General features: G+C 31.1%; 1 protein-coding gene and 1 long non-coding RNA gene across 12 annotated transcripts in view; both read left to right on the top strand.

The window, feature by feature from the left end:
• Positions 1-17,655, top strand: part of LOC106746314 (rho guanine nucleotide exchange factor 12) — a 52,133-nt gene that overhangs the window by 29,799 nt on the left and 4,679 nt on the right. For all 11 annotated transcript variants that reach the window (XM_014622804.1, XM_014622805.1, XM_014622807.1 and 8 more), the window contains 9 exons: positions 620-676; positions 1,812-1,947; positions 2,504-2,585; positions 3,673-3,725; positions 12,426-12,685; positions 13,346-14,800; positions 15,658-15,774; positions 16,114-16,290; positions 17,151-17,371. In XM_014622804.1, the coding sequence (XP_014478290.1) occupies positions 620-676; positions 1,812-1,947; positions 2,504-2,585; positions 3,673-3,725; positions 12,426-12,685; positions 13,346-14,800; positions 15,658-15,774; positions 16,114-16,290; positions 17,151-17,371 (2,558 nt within the window). The remainder of the gene's footprint in view (positions 1-619; positions 677-1,811; positions 1,948-2,503; positions 2,586-3,672; positions 3,726-12,425; positions 12,686-13,345; positions 14,801-15,657; positions 15,775-16,113; positions 16,291-17,150; positions 17,372-17,655) is intronic.
• LOC106746317 lies at positions 6,050-10,401 on the top strand. The gene is made up of 3 exons (XR_001374588.1): positions 6,050-6,495; positions 8,805-9,058; positions 9,856-10,401. It is a non-coding gene; the product is annotated as an uncharacterized LOC106746317 (long non-coding RNA).

Raw genomic sequence — 17,655 nt, forward strand, 5'->3', positions numbered from 1 at the left:
CTTTGATTAAACTTTTAGTATAATCTAATCTCAGTATAATACCAAGATAATTCTTTATATTTTCTAGTTATAAAAGAGATTCAAAGTGTGTCTCAAAAAAGATAAAATTATATAGACGTGTAAGGAAATATCTCAGTATGAAATATGGTTGGAATATAACGCAAAATTAACTGTTGTTAAATAACGTGTATAGATAAAAATGCAGTTTTAGAAAACAACTTTGTTATATAAGTGACATTTCGTTTTACACGACCACTTAATAGAAAGCTACTATGGATAAGCATGCACTGAGAAACCCATTTAGTTGAATCAACTAAATTCTTGTTTGACTATGGGCAAACAAATTTTTTGATTTTAATAACCAAAGTTTGGTTTTCTAATTGAAAGTTTAGTTCTCTGAAGTTTCAGAGGTTTCAAAGAACCAAATCTTTGATTCAGAGGATTAAACCTTGGTTTTTATGACGAAAAACTTGTTTGCCCATAGTCAGATAAGAATTTAGTTGATTCAACCAAATGGATTTCTCAGTGTAGTAATTTAAGAGTTAGTATATATTAGTAAATATTAAGCTGCTACTTTAAATTATAATCTTACAAAAGTTTTACTTTTCCGGTTTTATAGTGGAAAAAAATAAAAGAGGTGAAGAAGATTCTGGTGCATTGACAGATGGAGAAAGCGGTAAGTCTTATTTTTTTGACATAATTTTCTTTTTCTTTATTAATTAATTTTAATGAACGCCATAGTAATATCTTCATAGGAATTAAATGTTGTCTAAATTTTGTAAATCTCTTACCTAAGACAACTTTAGAATAAGTGAATATTATATAGAAATCCTACATATAAAGAGAAGCATCATTGAAAAAAATCAATTTGATTAGCTATATGAATCACATAACCCAGGCGTAGGATTACTTTTCCTAAATCATAAGAAAAGAATCTCTAAATACTTACTATATCTAGGATACATTCAGAATTTCCAATCACGTTATGAATTAAGTTTTAAACACACATCTATATACGATGTATATAAGTTGCTTTCCAGCAAGAAGCACAAAAAGATACGAGAAAGTTGTTTCGTTTCCTATATATGTTATCTGATAAGCTTAAGATAATACCAAGCCAATGAAATAACTTTATGTATCTCTATGTTTCCTTGCTGAAAAGCAACCATAATATTTTTCACTTTCGGTTGAGGTACTTCGGCTCGGGCGCATTGTATCTAAATACTTTTATATTATAACTATTGGTTTTGAGAAGAACCAGTAAGTTATATATTAAGTGTATAAATTAATTCGTGCCGTTTTTTCGGGCGCCCGGTATCCGAGAGGCATCGTTCAAGACACAGCTCAAATCTGAATTTAATTAAAATAAAAAATAAGATATTTTCCAATTTTGATGCTTAAATTTATTCAAATCAAGTAAACAATTTTTATATTTATATAAACGTTATTTCTTTAAATTAAGTAAAGCCTGTAACTTCGTCATTTTTTTGAATTTCGCAAAATTTTTTTAAGAACATATTCTTGAAAAGTAATTCTAACGTTTACAACAAGAAAACTTTTCGATAAGATTTTTCGAATCAATTTGTTGAGATTTCTGAAATAGACTATCCCTTTAATAACTGTGACGAATAGTATATTAAGGTAGAAATATTATTTTAGCAACTGACATACAAATTACAAATTAAACAATAGCATTCTTAAAAATTAAATAAATCTTTATACAAAATTGATATTTTACATTATGCCGAGTTTATTTTATTTATAATTAATAATTTTATTTAATGATTAATTATTATAATTTATAATTCCAGGAGAACAACGTTCAGGTAGCTTAACCGGAAATGTTCGCAACAGTTGCGAGAGAGCACGAATTTCCGGTTTAGGAGGAACAAGTGATCATGCTGAGAGCATAGACAATCCTTCTTCACGAGAAGATATTTCCGAGATGTATGTATCCAGATAATAAAACATTAATCTTTATCCATTATTATTGTTTTGTACACTTGCACGAGAATCACTTTTTAAGTTTATAGTTCCGGGAAAAAAGTTCGGATCTAATTATATATAATTATTTATAATTCTATAAATATAATTATATATAGATTTTGACTTGATCTAATCATATATAAAAGATAAAATTGTTTCCGATCATATCTAATAGATATCTAATAGATCATCTAATTATGGATCATCTAATTATAGATCATTATTATAATTATTATCATTATATATTATCCATAATTAAATACAATTATTCATAACCTATAATTTCATATGTGATTCATCTCTGCACTCGAATAGCTCAAAATTTACATAAAAATGAACGAAAAAAAATTCTTTGCCCGAAGAATTTTCTGAATTATTGAATTTTTATTGTCATCTTTCTTTTCTACATAATAGTGTTATAAACATGTCAATAAATTAATAATAAATATTTATTGTTTTATCCGATTTGCTTGCATCGTGAATATTAATTTACGCTTTATGAATTGCGATTACTTAGGGTCCAGCAAAATATTTCCAGTAAGCCAAAGACGTCAAACATCAACAGGTCTGAAAGTTACAAGGAACGGATACATCATAAGGTAATTATATATATATATATATATATATATATATATATGCACGTACACACGCGCGCATATACATAAACCATATATTTAAATATATTATTTACAAATATTTAATCATGTGACTGTATTAACCACTGATTTAGTTATTTCATATGAAGACTCGAATTTATTAGAAAAGGGAAATAAAATCAGATCTTAAATAAATTTCATTAAAGATCATGATTATAATAAAAAAACTTAAAATTAAAAAGAATGAAAAATAGATTATACGAACTTAAATGCAAGTTTTAATGCAATGTATTTATTTCAAATCGTTATTTGTAATATTTATAAAGGTAATCTTTATAGGTGACGTTGTCTGCTATGCCACGATCGTACTCTTCAAGTCCAAAGTCAAACTAATAAGATCACTAAATAGATCTTTCTAAACCCTACAACTTTTATCTGAAACAGTTTTCTATGAAACTTATATTTTTTGAGATATTTTGGGGTCCTAGTTTTTCCTCACCCTGTATAATTGCCTACAAATTACTTGCAATACAGAACATCCAATAAATTAATCTAAAAATTCTTTATTTCAATTATTAATTATTCAAAAATTACAGCTGTTATATTTTTATTAAGGAAAAATCGGCTCCAAATGGATTAACAGATCAGTGAAAAATATGTGATTTTGAAAATAATACGTGTTATATTAATTTATATTAATCAAATTCGCACATATAATGTCCAAATATGGCTTTGCGATATTATGAAAAAGTAAATATCATATTATTTAAGTAAATATCATATTTATTAAGTAATTTAAGTTAACTTGTGACTAAAATCACTTTTTTTTACAGCGGCAATTGAGGGAAAAAAGGAAGACCAGTGATCCGAATCTCTCTAAANAGAATCATATTAAGTTAACTTGTGAAAAAGTAAATATCAGTTAACTTATGAAAAAGTAAATATCATATTAAGAATCATATTAAGTTAACTTGTGAAAAAGTAAATATCAGTTAACTTATGAAAAAGTAAATATCATATTATTTAAGTAAATATCATATTTATTAAGTAATTTAAGTTAACTTGTGACTAAAATCACTTTTTTTTACAGCGGCAATTGAGGGAAAAAAGGAAGACCAGTGATCCGAATCTCTCTAAAACAAAGTAAGTTGTTTTTATACAATATTTTATATAATAAATGCTTCATTACTGATATTTATATAGGGTGTAAAGTTAAAAGTTTAAAGAATATTATTTCTAAAACTAATATCTTTATTAATTTAAGAAACTACCACAGTTTGTCTTCTCGGATTTTGCCAAATTTGAAATATGTTATAGTTCTATATCCCTACTAGTATATGGTAAAATCACTCAATGCAACTCTCAAGTATTTGCAAGAACATTGAGTTGGGGGCTTTTTGTACCTTATACAGAATATCCCAGCGCTCACGACATTAATTAATATGGCAAGGTTTGGGAACTCAAACAGAGATGAACATTCTAACGCAAAATATCGAATATCGAATATCAAGGCTATAACAGAAATAAGAAACGTTTTAAATGAACAAATTACAGAGTAGAATATTCGCGTGCTCAGGTACGCTACAACGTACAGTAGTATAGGTTTTTCCCGTTCATTTTAATTCCTTATAGCAATAAAAATATTTTGCGTTGAAAACTTTATGAGTGATCGAGCTGTACTTATATTAAGTTGTTCGAAAAGTTCGTTTCAAATTTTGCTCCACGTTTCGCGTTGCTACGGTAATCAGTGAGAGCAAGGGCGTTTCGGACGATTTTGTGTTTGTCAACAAACCTTACTGGATCTGTGAGCCCGCCAAGAGAACCTCGCAGGCCTTCCTAAGTGCAACCATTTCGGCAGAAGTTAAATAGAAAGATTGAGAATCAGAAAGTCCACCTTCGCTGTGTGATGTTGTGTGGCTTCACGGCTTTGCCTGATCCTAAATGAGATTCCTTTGTATATGCCTGTGAGATGCCTGTGTCATTCATCTACGACAGTTCGGAAATGGTGATTTCTACTTGGAAGATTAAGATCACTCTGGCCGGCTTCAGGAGGTTGATGAGACGCTTCTTAAGGACCTCGTCCATGAGTGACCGTTAAAAAACTCGCTGATACTTTGTACAAGTCCGTCTCCATCGTGAATGACCATTTGAAGAAGGTAGAATTCTCAACTCGACTGGATGGATGTCTGGGTGCCACACGTGAAATGGTGAATGGCAGCCAGTGAAACGTGTGAATACCTGCGATATGTTGCTTCAACGGCATCAAAAGGAATCTTTTTTTGGAAAAGATCATGACTAGTGATGAAAGTTGGATCTTATACAATAATTTTAACCGCAAGAAATCATGGGGAGCCAGCGGCACGTCTACGTAAACAGTGGCTAAGCCGGGACTTCATTCAGAAAAGATTCTTCTGAACATTTGAATTTGAAGGGCGTAGTGTATTTTGAGCTTCTTTAGCCGAAGAAGACTATGAACGAAGTCCAGCTTTCAGCTGGACGAACTGAAGGCTGCCATCGTACGGGAGCGTCCTGAACTAACCAATAGGTGTGGAGTTGTATTTCATCATAACGCCAAATCTCGCGTCGCGATGTCCTTTTTGTACGTTTTTTTTTTAACACAAATCGATTCCTCTGTTTATTATAAAAGCACTAGGGCGAAATCATCTAAGTACAAATATTTTTCGAGTTATTTTACTTTTATTTATGATATTTTTTAAACGAAGTATGAAATATTTCAAAATATTTATTTTTTGATAACATCACACTTTTAAAACTTAACACTTTTTCATATAATATTTATATAACAATATGAGATAAATTGATTACTGATATTAATCATTGCACGTTAGTACGATGCATTTACAAAATTCAATTAATTTTTGTCAGGCTTTCTCTATGCTTGTTTACAGCGATCGATTCTACTTGCTATTTTATATACAAAAGTATTAAGATGGTGATATCAGAAAAAGAATATTTTATGAGATATTTTATATCTTATACTGAAAGATATCTATATAAGATATATATATAAGAATGAAAAGTAAAATAACTCGAAAAGTATTCGTATTTAGATGACTTCTTATAATCACGCTTATTTATTAATGTGATTTTATTTATTAGACATTATTGTATATTGAAATAACTTCTACTATTGATGAAGAATATGCTCATACTATCATATAAATATAAAGCAATATATTTTATTCGCTAGACTATTACTGTATGTTAAATATGTAGTTATACAACTAGATTAACTCGATTTGCGTCTAGCTACAGTTGAAAAAGCAAATATTTGCTCACGGGATTTTGGCAGTTATTATCGTGTGCTATCTTTTTCGTACGCCTTGCTTTCCGTTGCTTTTCCATAATATCCACGTGCGAAGAGCGCAGACTCGGCTCATGCCTCGTTTCTTGTCGTGTAAAGGTGTATATACACGAGGGTTCTCGTTCGGAAGACCTTCAGTGTGACGTTAAACGTTCAATTTCGCGGATGGACTATTGCGTCGTCTTGAAATGAGACACAAAACACCTACGCTTTTGGGACGCTCTCAAAACAGCTGCTTTTTTCGTTACATTCGGACTGGTCGAAAACTTGATTACGTGCTCTCGCTCTCATTCCGATTCATTCGTATATTATAATATCGCTTTTAATCTCTTGTCTCAATTACTCCACTACGGTGAATTGTGATAAATACGACATCTAAATCTACGTGGATTTTAATTCCGCACCAGTGGCCCAGCTTAACCCTCTGACAAGTTCAACAACGGACAGTTCAATTCAATCTTCGACAAAATCGCATGTTTCAAACGAGATATCTGTGAATATGTGGATTATTAATAGGGTTTTGAAGCTATGCATAGCTTTCTGGAAGATTTCATAACAAGACTGATGATTAGATCTTCTGTTCTCAAGGTCTTTTGCAACTTTGATATTAAACATTCATTAAGTTTCAAATCTATTTTGAATGTGTTATGGAAATTTTAAACACAAAATGTTTAATTGCAAAAAGTTAGAATTTTGTAGTAAACAAAAGTAAAATGTTAAGTAAATGATTGACTAAACTTCTCCCTATTAGTTTTTGAAATTGTTCTTTTTAGTTGATTGTTAAGAAAAAAAAACGAATTTCAGTAATATGCCGCAATTATAATGTATTTTTCTGTATTTATTTAATTTTGAAAAAAATAGTTTTATATGCTGCAGCTAAAAGTTGATAAAAATATTTTATTTCACACATAATTTTCATAGTAAAAAAATTAGTGGGCAAAATATATGTTTACAGTATTTTCATATTAACAAAAATTAACATTACATCACAAACCATGATTTTCTGACAATTCAGTTAAAGTAAAATTATATAAACAATATACTATACGTACAATAGTATTCTTACAAAAAATTAGGGAAGTTTAGAAAAATATTAAAGAAAATTTTTTTATAATTAGAAATTGATTATTTTTCTGTATTATTTTGAATTATATTCTTGTGCGGGTTAAATTATTTGCAAACTCACTCAACAATTCTATTATTCCAAAAGCTTGTCTTGTCTCGCGATCAAGGCATATCATTAAAATTTTTACTATCCGAGATTAATAATATCTCGATTTGACAGTTTGAGATTTAGACGCAAATGAATGAACATATTTTTAATAGAATATCATAACTGAATTAACATTACAGATTTTTATTTTTATCTCAGGAAACCAATCAAGACAGAAAGAAATCCGCACCTATATATAATTACTAAATCTAAGAAATATACGATTATTGATTTTTGAATAGCACAATCAATGCGGAAAAACTTATTATATGCTGATAAATCGTTGAAAGTCGTAAGAACTGCAGAAAGAAAGTTGCGTGTGGTTATTCATATGATTGCTAAAAAAAAACGTAAAGTTATATACGTTCGACAGCATAACGGAAACAATAAATTTGTCAATATAGAGTCTGTTTTCGCGAACATCTTGAGATTATCTAATAGAAAACCGCGCAAGCGCCTTCGTAACAAAACTAAAAACATATATTTAGTCGTACAATTCACCATTCATGATTAGGAAACTCTGATCATCTCAAAACTATAGTATGAGAATGGTTTATATTTAAAACGATAGAAAAATAAATTAAACAGTAGCCAATTTGAACTTTTCAAAGACAATAATAAAGAGATAGAGAGAGAGAGAGAGAGAGAGAGAGAACATACGTGCATGCATAAATGTATATATAAAAGTTTTCTGTGAAAAAGCGAAGATAAAATATTATAATACAAAATAGCAATATTATAATACAAAAAAGCAAAAATATCCAAAAAGAAATAGAACAACCGGTAGTTGTTGCGGTCAATTTCGCGGATGGACTATTGCGTCGTCTTGATTCTGCGGTCAATCATTCTCGAATTGTTAGCAAAAGTGGAACAAAATAAAAAGGAATTTATTTTTAATCCTATTTTATAACTTTTTTTAGACGAAATTTAATTTAAATTTAAAATTAACATTAAAAATAATTAGAAACAAAACAAATCTTCACAAAATTAATATTTATATAAGAATCAGAAAAATTAGAATTATCTTAATTTATGTTGCTTGAAATAATTATCTTTGCTAAGTATTCTTTGAGGTTCAGGTGATAATATTTATTGAACATTAATTAATTTATAATATATTGAACATTTTCTAGTATTTTCAACAACTATAGGTTGGCACAGCTTTTATATCTTAATAAATCTTCTTAAATGTCTTTAAATTATTTTTAATCTATATCTTAAACATCTGATATAATAAATTATATGTCTATATTTATTTATATGCTGTTTTAATAAACATTAAATAGTATATGAAGTTAGTGAAATGTTATTGAATGTAAAGGATGTAGATGTATTTATCCTATTTTGTTAGTCACAATTAATCTTTAATTGTTAGTTAACAAGTATAGTATAAACATTAAATACAAAATATAAAAGTTATTGACACAAGCATATGTGCACGCACATGTATACACACACACACTCTCTCTCTCTCCTTCTCTCTTTCTTGTTCTATTCTTGTCTCACTCACGCGCGTGATATGTGCAAATGTACTAGTTATTATTGGACACAAATTATAAAAATTATTTATTTAATATATTGAAAATACGCGTATAGTCATAATTAATTAATGAAAAATGAATGTTAGAATGACGTTCACAATTAAGACGCCTAAAGTATTAAAAGCCTTCCTCTGTTTATATAGAATCGAAAAAACTTATAGTCAAGTTTGCAAGACTGTATGACATTCGAAACAAACCTATGACCTATGACGAAAATACGACACGTGTATAAACGAAGAATTTGAAAATCTAAGGTGACGTCGCGATTACTCGCTCGAGAAGCTTTTGCCAGAATGCTGTTCTATTTTACGCCTGTCTATTTTAAAGGATCGATAAGGGGTTGGTGGAAAGAAAGCTATCCGTTTTTATCGGATTCATCTAATACATGTGCACGCTGGTAAACGGAGTGATGTCAGAGCACGGATATGTCTTGGCTTTTATTTCGAAGCGATCGATACTTCCGAATCAATACCATTGTACCTATATCATATTTTTAGCATCCACGTGTGCGCATGCACACGTATATACATACTTGAGTGTATTTATAATTGTTACAATATCTTTCTGTTGATATAAGTTAATTATCAAATATTGTTAAAGTATGTCAAATATATAAAGAAATTTTATTATTATTCATATGTGTATAACAAAATATTTTTTATTTATTATTGTGTTATTTAGTATTTCTTAGAAAGATTTATTTCTAAAGAAAGTTTTAATAATTTATAAAGAAAATACAACTTGGATAATTTTGATTCAGCGATTTATTGTTTATTTTTAATCAATAGAGCAGATAAAGAAGGGAAAAAGGAACTTTATGTTACTTGCTGAAGAATAATATATTATGTTTATTATTGTGTTAATGACATTTTTAGTCTTTTTTTTAACAAAATATTTCTATGAAACTTGTGAAAGTAAAAAAAAATGTTTACTAATTTCACACGTACTCTCTGTTTCTTTCTGAGATCTTATACGTATAAGTATATTATTTCATACAATTTAGGTTAAATGCCAATGCACTGTTATACAGCTTTCACAGTATTGAATCGGAAATATTTAAAATGTTGACTATATCATATTATCTACTAGTTTACTATATTATTTTTATTATCTACTAATTTAATTACAATTGTTGTCCCGAGAAAATGATTATGGGGAGATCCTACTATAATTATGCAATTGTGTGTGATGCAGCGAGCGACGAGATCGGAATGGCAAATCAGAAAGCACTGAATGACAAATGGTGAATGGCAAATCAGAAAGCACTGAGTACAAGAGGCAAGTTGGCCTCGTCACTCTTCTTACTTGTTGGGCCGTTTTCCAGCATTCGCCTATCTCGCCTTTCATCACTTGTCGTATCACGCTCAATTATTTTCCTATCTTCTTTAATTAATAACTCAAACATTTATGTGGTTATTTGCAAAATGTTAATGAACTTTTCATATTGACTTAATCTATAAATATATGGCAGTTATCGTGCCTAGCGACAAACAACTTATATATGCAGGAAATATGTCGTTATATGAATAAGAAATAAACGACAAAATGAAATTATTTCCACGATGGTGCAAAATATTTCGTGGATAAATTAATAAGATGGAAATTTATTTGTGTAAAATAAGTATTAATTACTTTTAAAATGTAAACTTTATATAGTTGTCAGCATTATTAATTGGCCACATAGATGTATGAAATTTACTAAAATGAGTTGACACAAACTGTGAAGAAAAATTAAGAACATATGTGTTAGGTTTATATAGAAAAACATTTGAGTGTCAAGTAACGTCGTTCATAAAGTCATCAAAAGTCAGGAGACAACATGAAGTTGGAAACTCAAATGTGAACTAAATTGTAATAGCTTATAGAAGGGAACTCACTAAGTACAAACATAGAATATTAGGTAGATGATCAGCCATTCAAAAGTTATTAACGAAAAAAAATTCACCTTTCATATAGATCGGTGTAGCATAGCCGAAGTTTGAAGAGGTGCGTAGCAGTGTAGGTAAGACATTCGACTGCTGAGACATAAGTCTGGGTTTGATTTCTCGTATTTTTTTCCAACTGTATTTTTTTTCTTTTTTTTAATAAAATATTAACATTTTAATTATTTTGTAAGCGAAAAGAGGTGATAGAAGAACAAAATAAATGTTATCTATGCGGACACTGAAATCTTTTTTTATTAATAACTTTTAAATGATTAACCATCTACAACTAATATTCTACGTTTGTACTCAGGGAGTCCTTCTCACTTCTATAAACTATTCAGTTATAAAGTTGAGTCATAAAGTTCAGTTCACACCTGAGTTTCTAACTTCATGTGGTCTCTTTGTTAGAACACAATAAGAGATGAGACAGCGTAGCTCGCAACGCGCCCGCCTGCGAACCGCTTCCCACAGCAATGGGAATTCCAGTGATCTGTCGGAGCCGCCAGTATTGCACGCAGAACCAGATCCAAATTTAAATCAGTCTGCCATCGACGTTATTCCGTCGAAAAAATACGACAAAAAAAGTGTCACCGACGTGCCGATGTCGAGCGATCACGACGTCACTGCATGCGAATATCTGCATCGCGTTAAAAAACGTACAAGATCCGAAAGGTATATTTTACCAACGTAAAATTAGCCCTTTCGCGCGATGTAAAAAAAATAGTTATAACATTGTACATAATAACAATGACATACACACATATAGCAGAGAATATGAACGTATTCCGGAAATCAAATTCCGCTTTAAGGCTCTTAGATATTCATTATGGCTATCCTTCTTTGATGACGTTAGCAGTAAGGAAAATCATGCCAGTTTATGTGACGGTATATGTGGAAATTAAAAAAATATATACGCGCAAAATAACACTCGTGATCGATTTAACACACTTGTAAAAATGTCTGGACGCTTTTCTGAATTTATAAATAGCCGTAAAATTAACGAAACAGAAATCATGAGAAAAGATAGATTAAAAACATAAGTTGCATATTACACTAATTTACGGCTATTTATTAATTGTTCGAAGTTAAAGGAAAGCGTCCGGACATTTTTACAAGTGTGCTGAGTCGATCACGAGTATTGCTTTGTGTGTATTTTCTGTTATTTCTACATATACCGTCACATAAATTGATTTTTCTCGTTTCTGACGTCATCAGAGAAGGACAGCCATAGCGAGTATCCAGAAATCTTAAATTAAATCTCTTTTTTTCTCTTTCGCTGCATTTCCCCTTTTGCCATCATTTTCTCTTTTGTTATCACGTTCAAATGCCACAAAACTGTACGCATATTTAATTTACATAAAATATTTCATTATCTGTGGTATTTATTTTATAGGCTTAATATTAAAACACGAGTACAAATAAAGTTTATATAAAAACACAATTTTTACTTTAATTTGGTGTTTAAGTTATAACTATCTTTTTAATGTCAACACTTTTTACTGTCTTTAACATTCTGGATATTATAAAGGAGAATTAAATTACCCAAGTTAATTTCCATATTTTAATATAACTTATTCCATGTATAAAAATTTTCATATTACGCACATTCAATTTCTGAAAAAATAAGAAAATAAAGATAACAAATTCTGTTTCTTTCACAATTAGTAAGTTTTTATAGCATCAAAAAGGACATAAATATCCTGTTTATAATGTTGATATAATGAGTATTAGTTTTCGAAGTACATTATATTGACGAATATTGAAAGACTCTAAATATCTTAACTATTAAATAAGCAAAACGCATAAATTGCCAACTATTCACTATAATGTCGGTTTCAGCGATTGTGAGTCTTCCAATACGTTTCCTGGAAACTCGGCTGGCAGTTCGTCGAATAGCAGCCTATCGACAAGGAGTCTAGATAGTCCTAGTACCAGCCTAGAACAAGTACATCCTACCACGTCGGCAACAAACGCATCAACTTCGTGGGACAGTGATGTTGATGTCGAAGCTGACCCGCCTGATTGGAGTCAAGCTGTTGCTGAGGATGTTCTTGCACATCTTAGCAATTCCGAGAAAAAAAGACAAGAAGTTATTAATGGTAAGTAATCTACTTAAACCGATTAACTGTCCAGGAAAAAAGCTGCGCTAATTAATATGAAATTTTGTGATAGAAGAAATATATATGTAATGTTTAATTTGATTTCCGGTTTAATGCAACGTTCTTCACAAATTTGTTCCCAACATATTATTAACATTCTAGTCTACTTCTTTAAGAAGAGGCACGATTCGAAGATATCGCTTTTCACTGGAATTACTTTTATATAAATATTGAGAACGATTAGTTTGAAGAAGGAAGAATAGATTTGGGAAGGAGAAGAAATAATTCAGATTTATGATATAATTGGAAGAGAGGAGGGACTGCTATATTGCAAAAATCGAAATCATATAACGCTAGTTTAAATAAATATAACTCTTTGCAATTATACATAAATTGCATTCTTTAAAATATGTATTTTTAAATTAAAAAATTATAAATGTCGGTGTGTGTGTGTGTGTGTGTGAGCGAGAGAGAGAGAGAGAGAGAGAGAGAGAGAGAGAGAGAGAGAGAAAGAAGAATTTTAGATTAACAGAATTACTTTTCTGATCTATGCACTGCCGTAAATATATTGGTATTTGAAAAAAAAATTTTAATCTTTTATACAAATAAAATGTAATACTTAGCTCGTTATGATTTTTATCCATTGGTACTCTTTTTCAGAACTGTTTCATACCGAGCGTTCCCATGTTCGCGCGTTGAACGTTCTTCTGCATGTCTTCCATAAACCGTTGCTGGAGTCACAAGTGCTGCCATTAGATCAAATACAGTTGCTTTTCTCAAATCTGGACGAGATGTTAATGATCCACTCGCGCTTCAATCAATCGATGAAGCGAAAGAAGAAGGAGAATCCATGCGTGGGTGACGTGGGTGAGCTTCTGCTGGAGATGTTCGACGGTGAAGCCGGTGAGGCGTTTGAAAGAGCCGCGTCGACTTATTGTGCTAAGCAGCAGGTAGCATTAGACGCTCTGCGTGATCGTCGACGCAAGGATTCCAAACTGAATTCTTTTCTGAACGAGATAGAAGCAAATCCACTCTGCCGCCGGCTTCAGCTGAAGGATCACATACTTACCGGCATGTTGCGGCTGACTAAATACCCGCTGCTTTTCGAGAATCTTGCTAAGTATACGCTAGATAGTAATGAAAAGGAGAAAGCGGCCGTGTTACGAAGTCTTGAACGCAGCAAAGAGATCCTAAGTCGCGTGAATCAGGCAGTGAGGGAGGCCGAGGATCATCAGCGGCTCGCCGAGATTCAACGAACGATCGATCGGTCAGCCTTCGACAAATTTGATCATCCGACCGTACAGGAATTCAAGAACCTCGACATCACGAAGCGTAAGCTGATCTATGAAGGACCCTTGCAATGGCGTCGCACCGAGCCGAATCGCTCGATGCCAAATCGTTCGGTGCCAAAGCCGGTGGATTTGCACGTGGTATTACTCGACGATACAATCTTCTTCCTACATCGGCAAGACGATAAGTATCTACTAAAATTTATCAACACGACAAATCAAGCAGGTAATGCCGTGCTCAGTCCGATCGTCAAACTGTCCACCGTATTGGTGCGTCACAACGCTGCTGAAAAGGACTCCCTCTACTTGGTTAATACCTCTCAGAACGGAGCGCAGATGTACAATCTGGTGGCGCCATCCTCCGCGGAGCGCAAACTTTGGTGCAAGCACATCTCCGAGGCTGTGGAGGCTTACAAGACGCGCGATCGTCAGGGTAGAAGGCCAACTCCGCCCACTACCCTTCCGGAAGAGCCGACGCACATAACGGAAGACGCGTCTCCCTCTGTCACGGAAGCGGACAGCATAACCGTTGAGAAGGATCAATTGCAGGATCGAGAATCGCGAGAACTCGGACAAGATGATGTTGCTGTTACTACTGTTACTTCCACTCCTACTTCTGCTTCTACCGCTGCAACTACTACTACTTCTACTACTACTACTACTATTACTACTACTACTACTACTACTGCTACTACTACTATTAGTACCGCTGTTGATATGCAAGAACATGACGAGAAGATACCAGATTCTTCTACTACAGAGACTCCTACGACGGAACAAACACAACAGCGAATGCAACAACAATCTACTGAGTCACCAACAACAGGTGTTGTACTCAAGAGATGAAAAAAAATTAATGTTTACAAACAATTTTTACAAACATTTTTGATAAATTTTTTCACTATCGATGCCACTTCTTGATGACCTTGACCTTTACATACATTATCAAGATCATGACGTTGAGTTACCTTCGAAAAGTTTTATGCTTATTATTTATTAAAAATTATTATTAATTAATTTAATTTATTTAATTAATAATTATAATTATTATTTATTTATTTATTTTTAACAAAAGTTAAATCACAGAAATTTCGTATAACGTATGTACAAACACTGATGTATGTAGAATGATGTGTATATAAAAACAGTATTGAAAATTGTAAATTTGAGGTCTTGCGTAGCGATCTTTATTATTTTTATCAAGATAAGCTCATCAATTTAAGAAGATGAGAAATTTAAGCGATAACCTATTCTAATTCAATTCAATGTAATTTTTTGGAGATTTTTTAGATACAGATTAAATATTTAGTAATATCGTGTATAGGCATAAGAACTACACAGAAACTATAAGTTTTGAATATTCTGATTAGCGAGTAGTCAGAGATTAGCGAGATTTAAAAGTTGCATTACATTTGACTGCATATTTTTAAATATTTATCTAAGTACTCAAATAGTTTCTTCAAATAACTTTCTAATAAATAATGAATGCCAAGTAAAATCTTTTGAAGGTCTTTCATCGTGACGATCTTGATAACATATGTCAATATGTGACGTGGATTTGGTAACGTGAATATTTATTACCAGTTTTTAATAGTTTTTATCAGTTTTTAATAGTACAATAATAAAACCACATATATACTTCCATAAAATTGTTAATATTTCCTTTTTTTTTGTAATATATAGGTATGGCGGAACCACTCCGGATGGTTACATGTACTCAGTTCTCATTAATAGATCCTTTAGAAGTTCACGTGGAAGTACCACCGGTGCATATTGCAGAACCAGTTTTCACACCAATAGGTAAGAGATTTCTTTTTTCAATGATTTCAAATTTAATCTAATTCAAATCTTAACGCGGTTACAGAAAGCTAATGATATTTTCTGCTGGTGAAAACTTTCATAAAATTTAAACCATATTATTATAATAGAAGTTGTAAAATAAACTATTAATCAACTATTAATATAAAAGTGTAAAAAAATAAGATATTCTTTTTACACATATTTAACTTTTAGTATTTAATAATTGCGGTTTGCATCTGAGAATATGTTTTAACGTTATAAAAATTACTATTTTTTTGTAGTAGAACGAAATACAATTCAACAGTAAAAACAATTATGCAAACATTTTGAACTTTTCAGAATGTCTGAGACGAAAGGACGAAATAATAAAACAGACCCTGCTCGAAAAACAATTATTGATGGCGGACATATTAAATATTCCTAAAGAAGATTTTGAGCATGTAGCAGACATGGCATCTGAACCATCCACTGTGGAAAAAGAACCTGCTGAACTCATACTTGCTGCTATTAACCAAAGTATTTATCATAAAGAAACAAATATAGCTTTAGTAATACGAAAAATTAGATTAATGTGATATTACATCATTTACCTATTGTTTTAGGAGTACCTACTGTTACGTAATATAAAATATTATCTAACGATATTAATTTAAAAATATTAAAGTGGTTTCAAACGTAATAGTATTTGTTTGTTGGTACTTTGAGGCTATTTACTAAATTATTAACTAAACAAGGAAACCCACAGGAAGTGTCCTACTACGATTGCAAGGAGCTTGTAATATGTTGAAATCTAGATCAAAATAGAGGAAACGTATTTCCTTTATATGTGTTCATACGCACTTTTAAAAGGTGACACAGTTTTTAGAATTAAAATTGTTTTTTTTTTTCTTTTGGAACGAATATTGTTTACACTATGAAAGATAGAAAGTACTTTTCAGATAAAAATTAAATGGTTTAAAAATGACAACTGTTGTTGTACCTAGCGACATGTTCAAAGATCGACAGTGAAAGTTCAATATACTAATGCCTGTCGCTCAATACAATAGCTTTCATATATTTGCAGATATAAGATAAAGTCCACAATATACTGTAAATGCTTTGGAACGTTTAAAAAAAAAAACATAATAGGTTTATACGATAATTTAGACGATATTTACTTCGAAAGAAAACAGTCGATATTTTCAAAAGGGTATTTCATTCCCTAAAAGTGCATATAACCACGTATAAACAAAAATATGTATACTCTATTTTAATCTAAATTCCAACATATTAAAAGCTTATCAAAATCGGAGAGGGACACTTCCATAGATTTACTTATAAGTATTTAACAAACTTGCATGCGTCATAGCATACTTACAATTTACTTCTGCTGTCAGCGGACCAGCTGGTAGGAATGTTGAATTCTGCATTGAATGTAAGCGAAACGGAAACGGTATTTGCATCGCGTGGGGCATCGGTGCTACCATCTCCCATATGTGAAGCCACCGGTTGTCCTTCGTTACGGAGCCACTTGCATCCTCAGCAATCAGTTATGAATATAATGCAACCAATTTGTCATTATCTCACATCCCAACTGTCGCAGCTATCACAACTTCTGGTAAATATCATTACAAAAGTACATTTCTCCTTTATTTTGGTTATGTAACATTTTTCTAATACTAACGCACTAATTATGTATTTATTAATACTAATTTACTAATTATTTATTATTGCATTTATTATTTTGAATAAAGGATAATTCTAACTACGGTTCCTTAACCGTCGTTAAAATTGTTTTTACCATTTTCTTTAAATAAACGATAATGCAACTTAAAGAAATATATCATATATACCGTTAGTATTGTATATGTTATACAATACAATTATATATATATATATATA

Source organism: Dinoponera quadriceps, unplaced genomic scaffold (genome assembly GCF_001313825.1).
Source record: "Dinoponera quadriceps isolate SergipeBrazil2010 unplaced genomic scaffold, ASM131382v1 scaffold566, whole genome shotgun sequence".
Classification (NCBI taxonomy): Eukaryota; Metazoa; Arthropoda; class Insecta; order Hymenoptera; family Formicidae; genus Dinoponera; species Dinoponera quadriceps.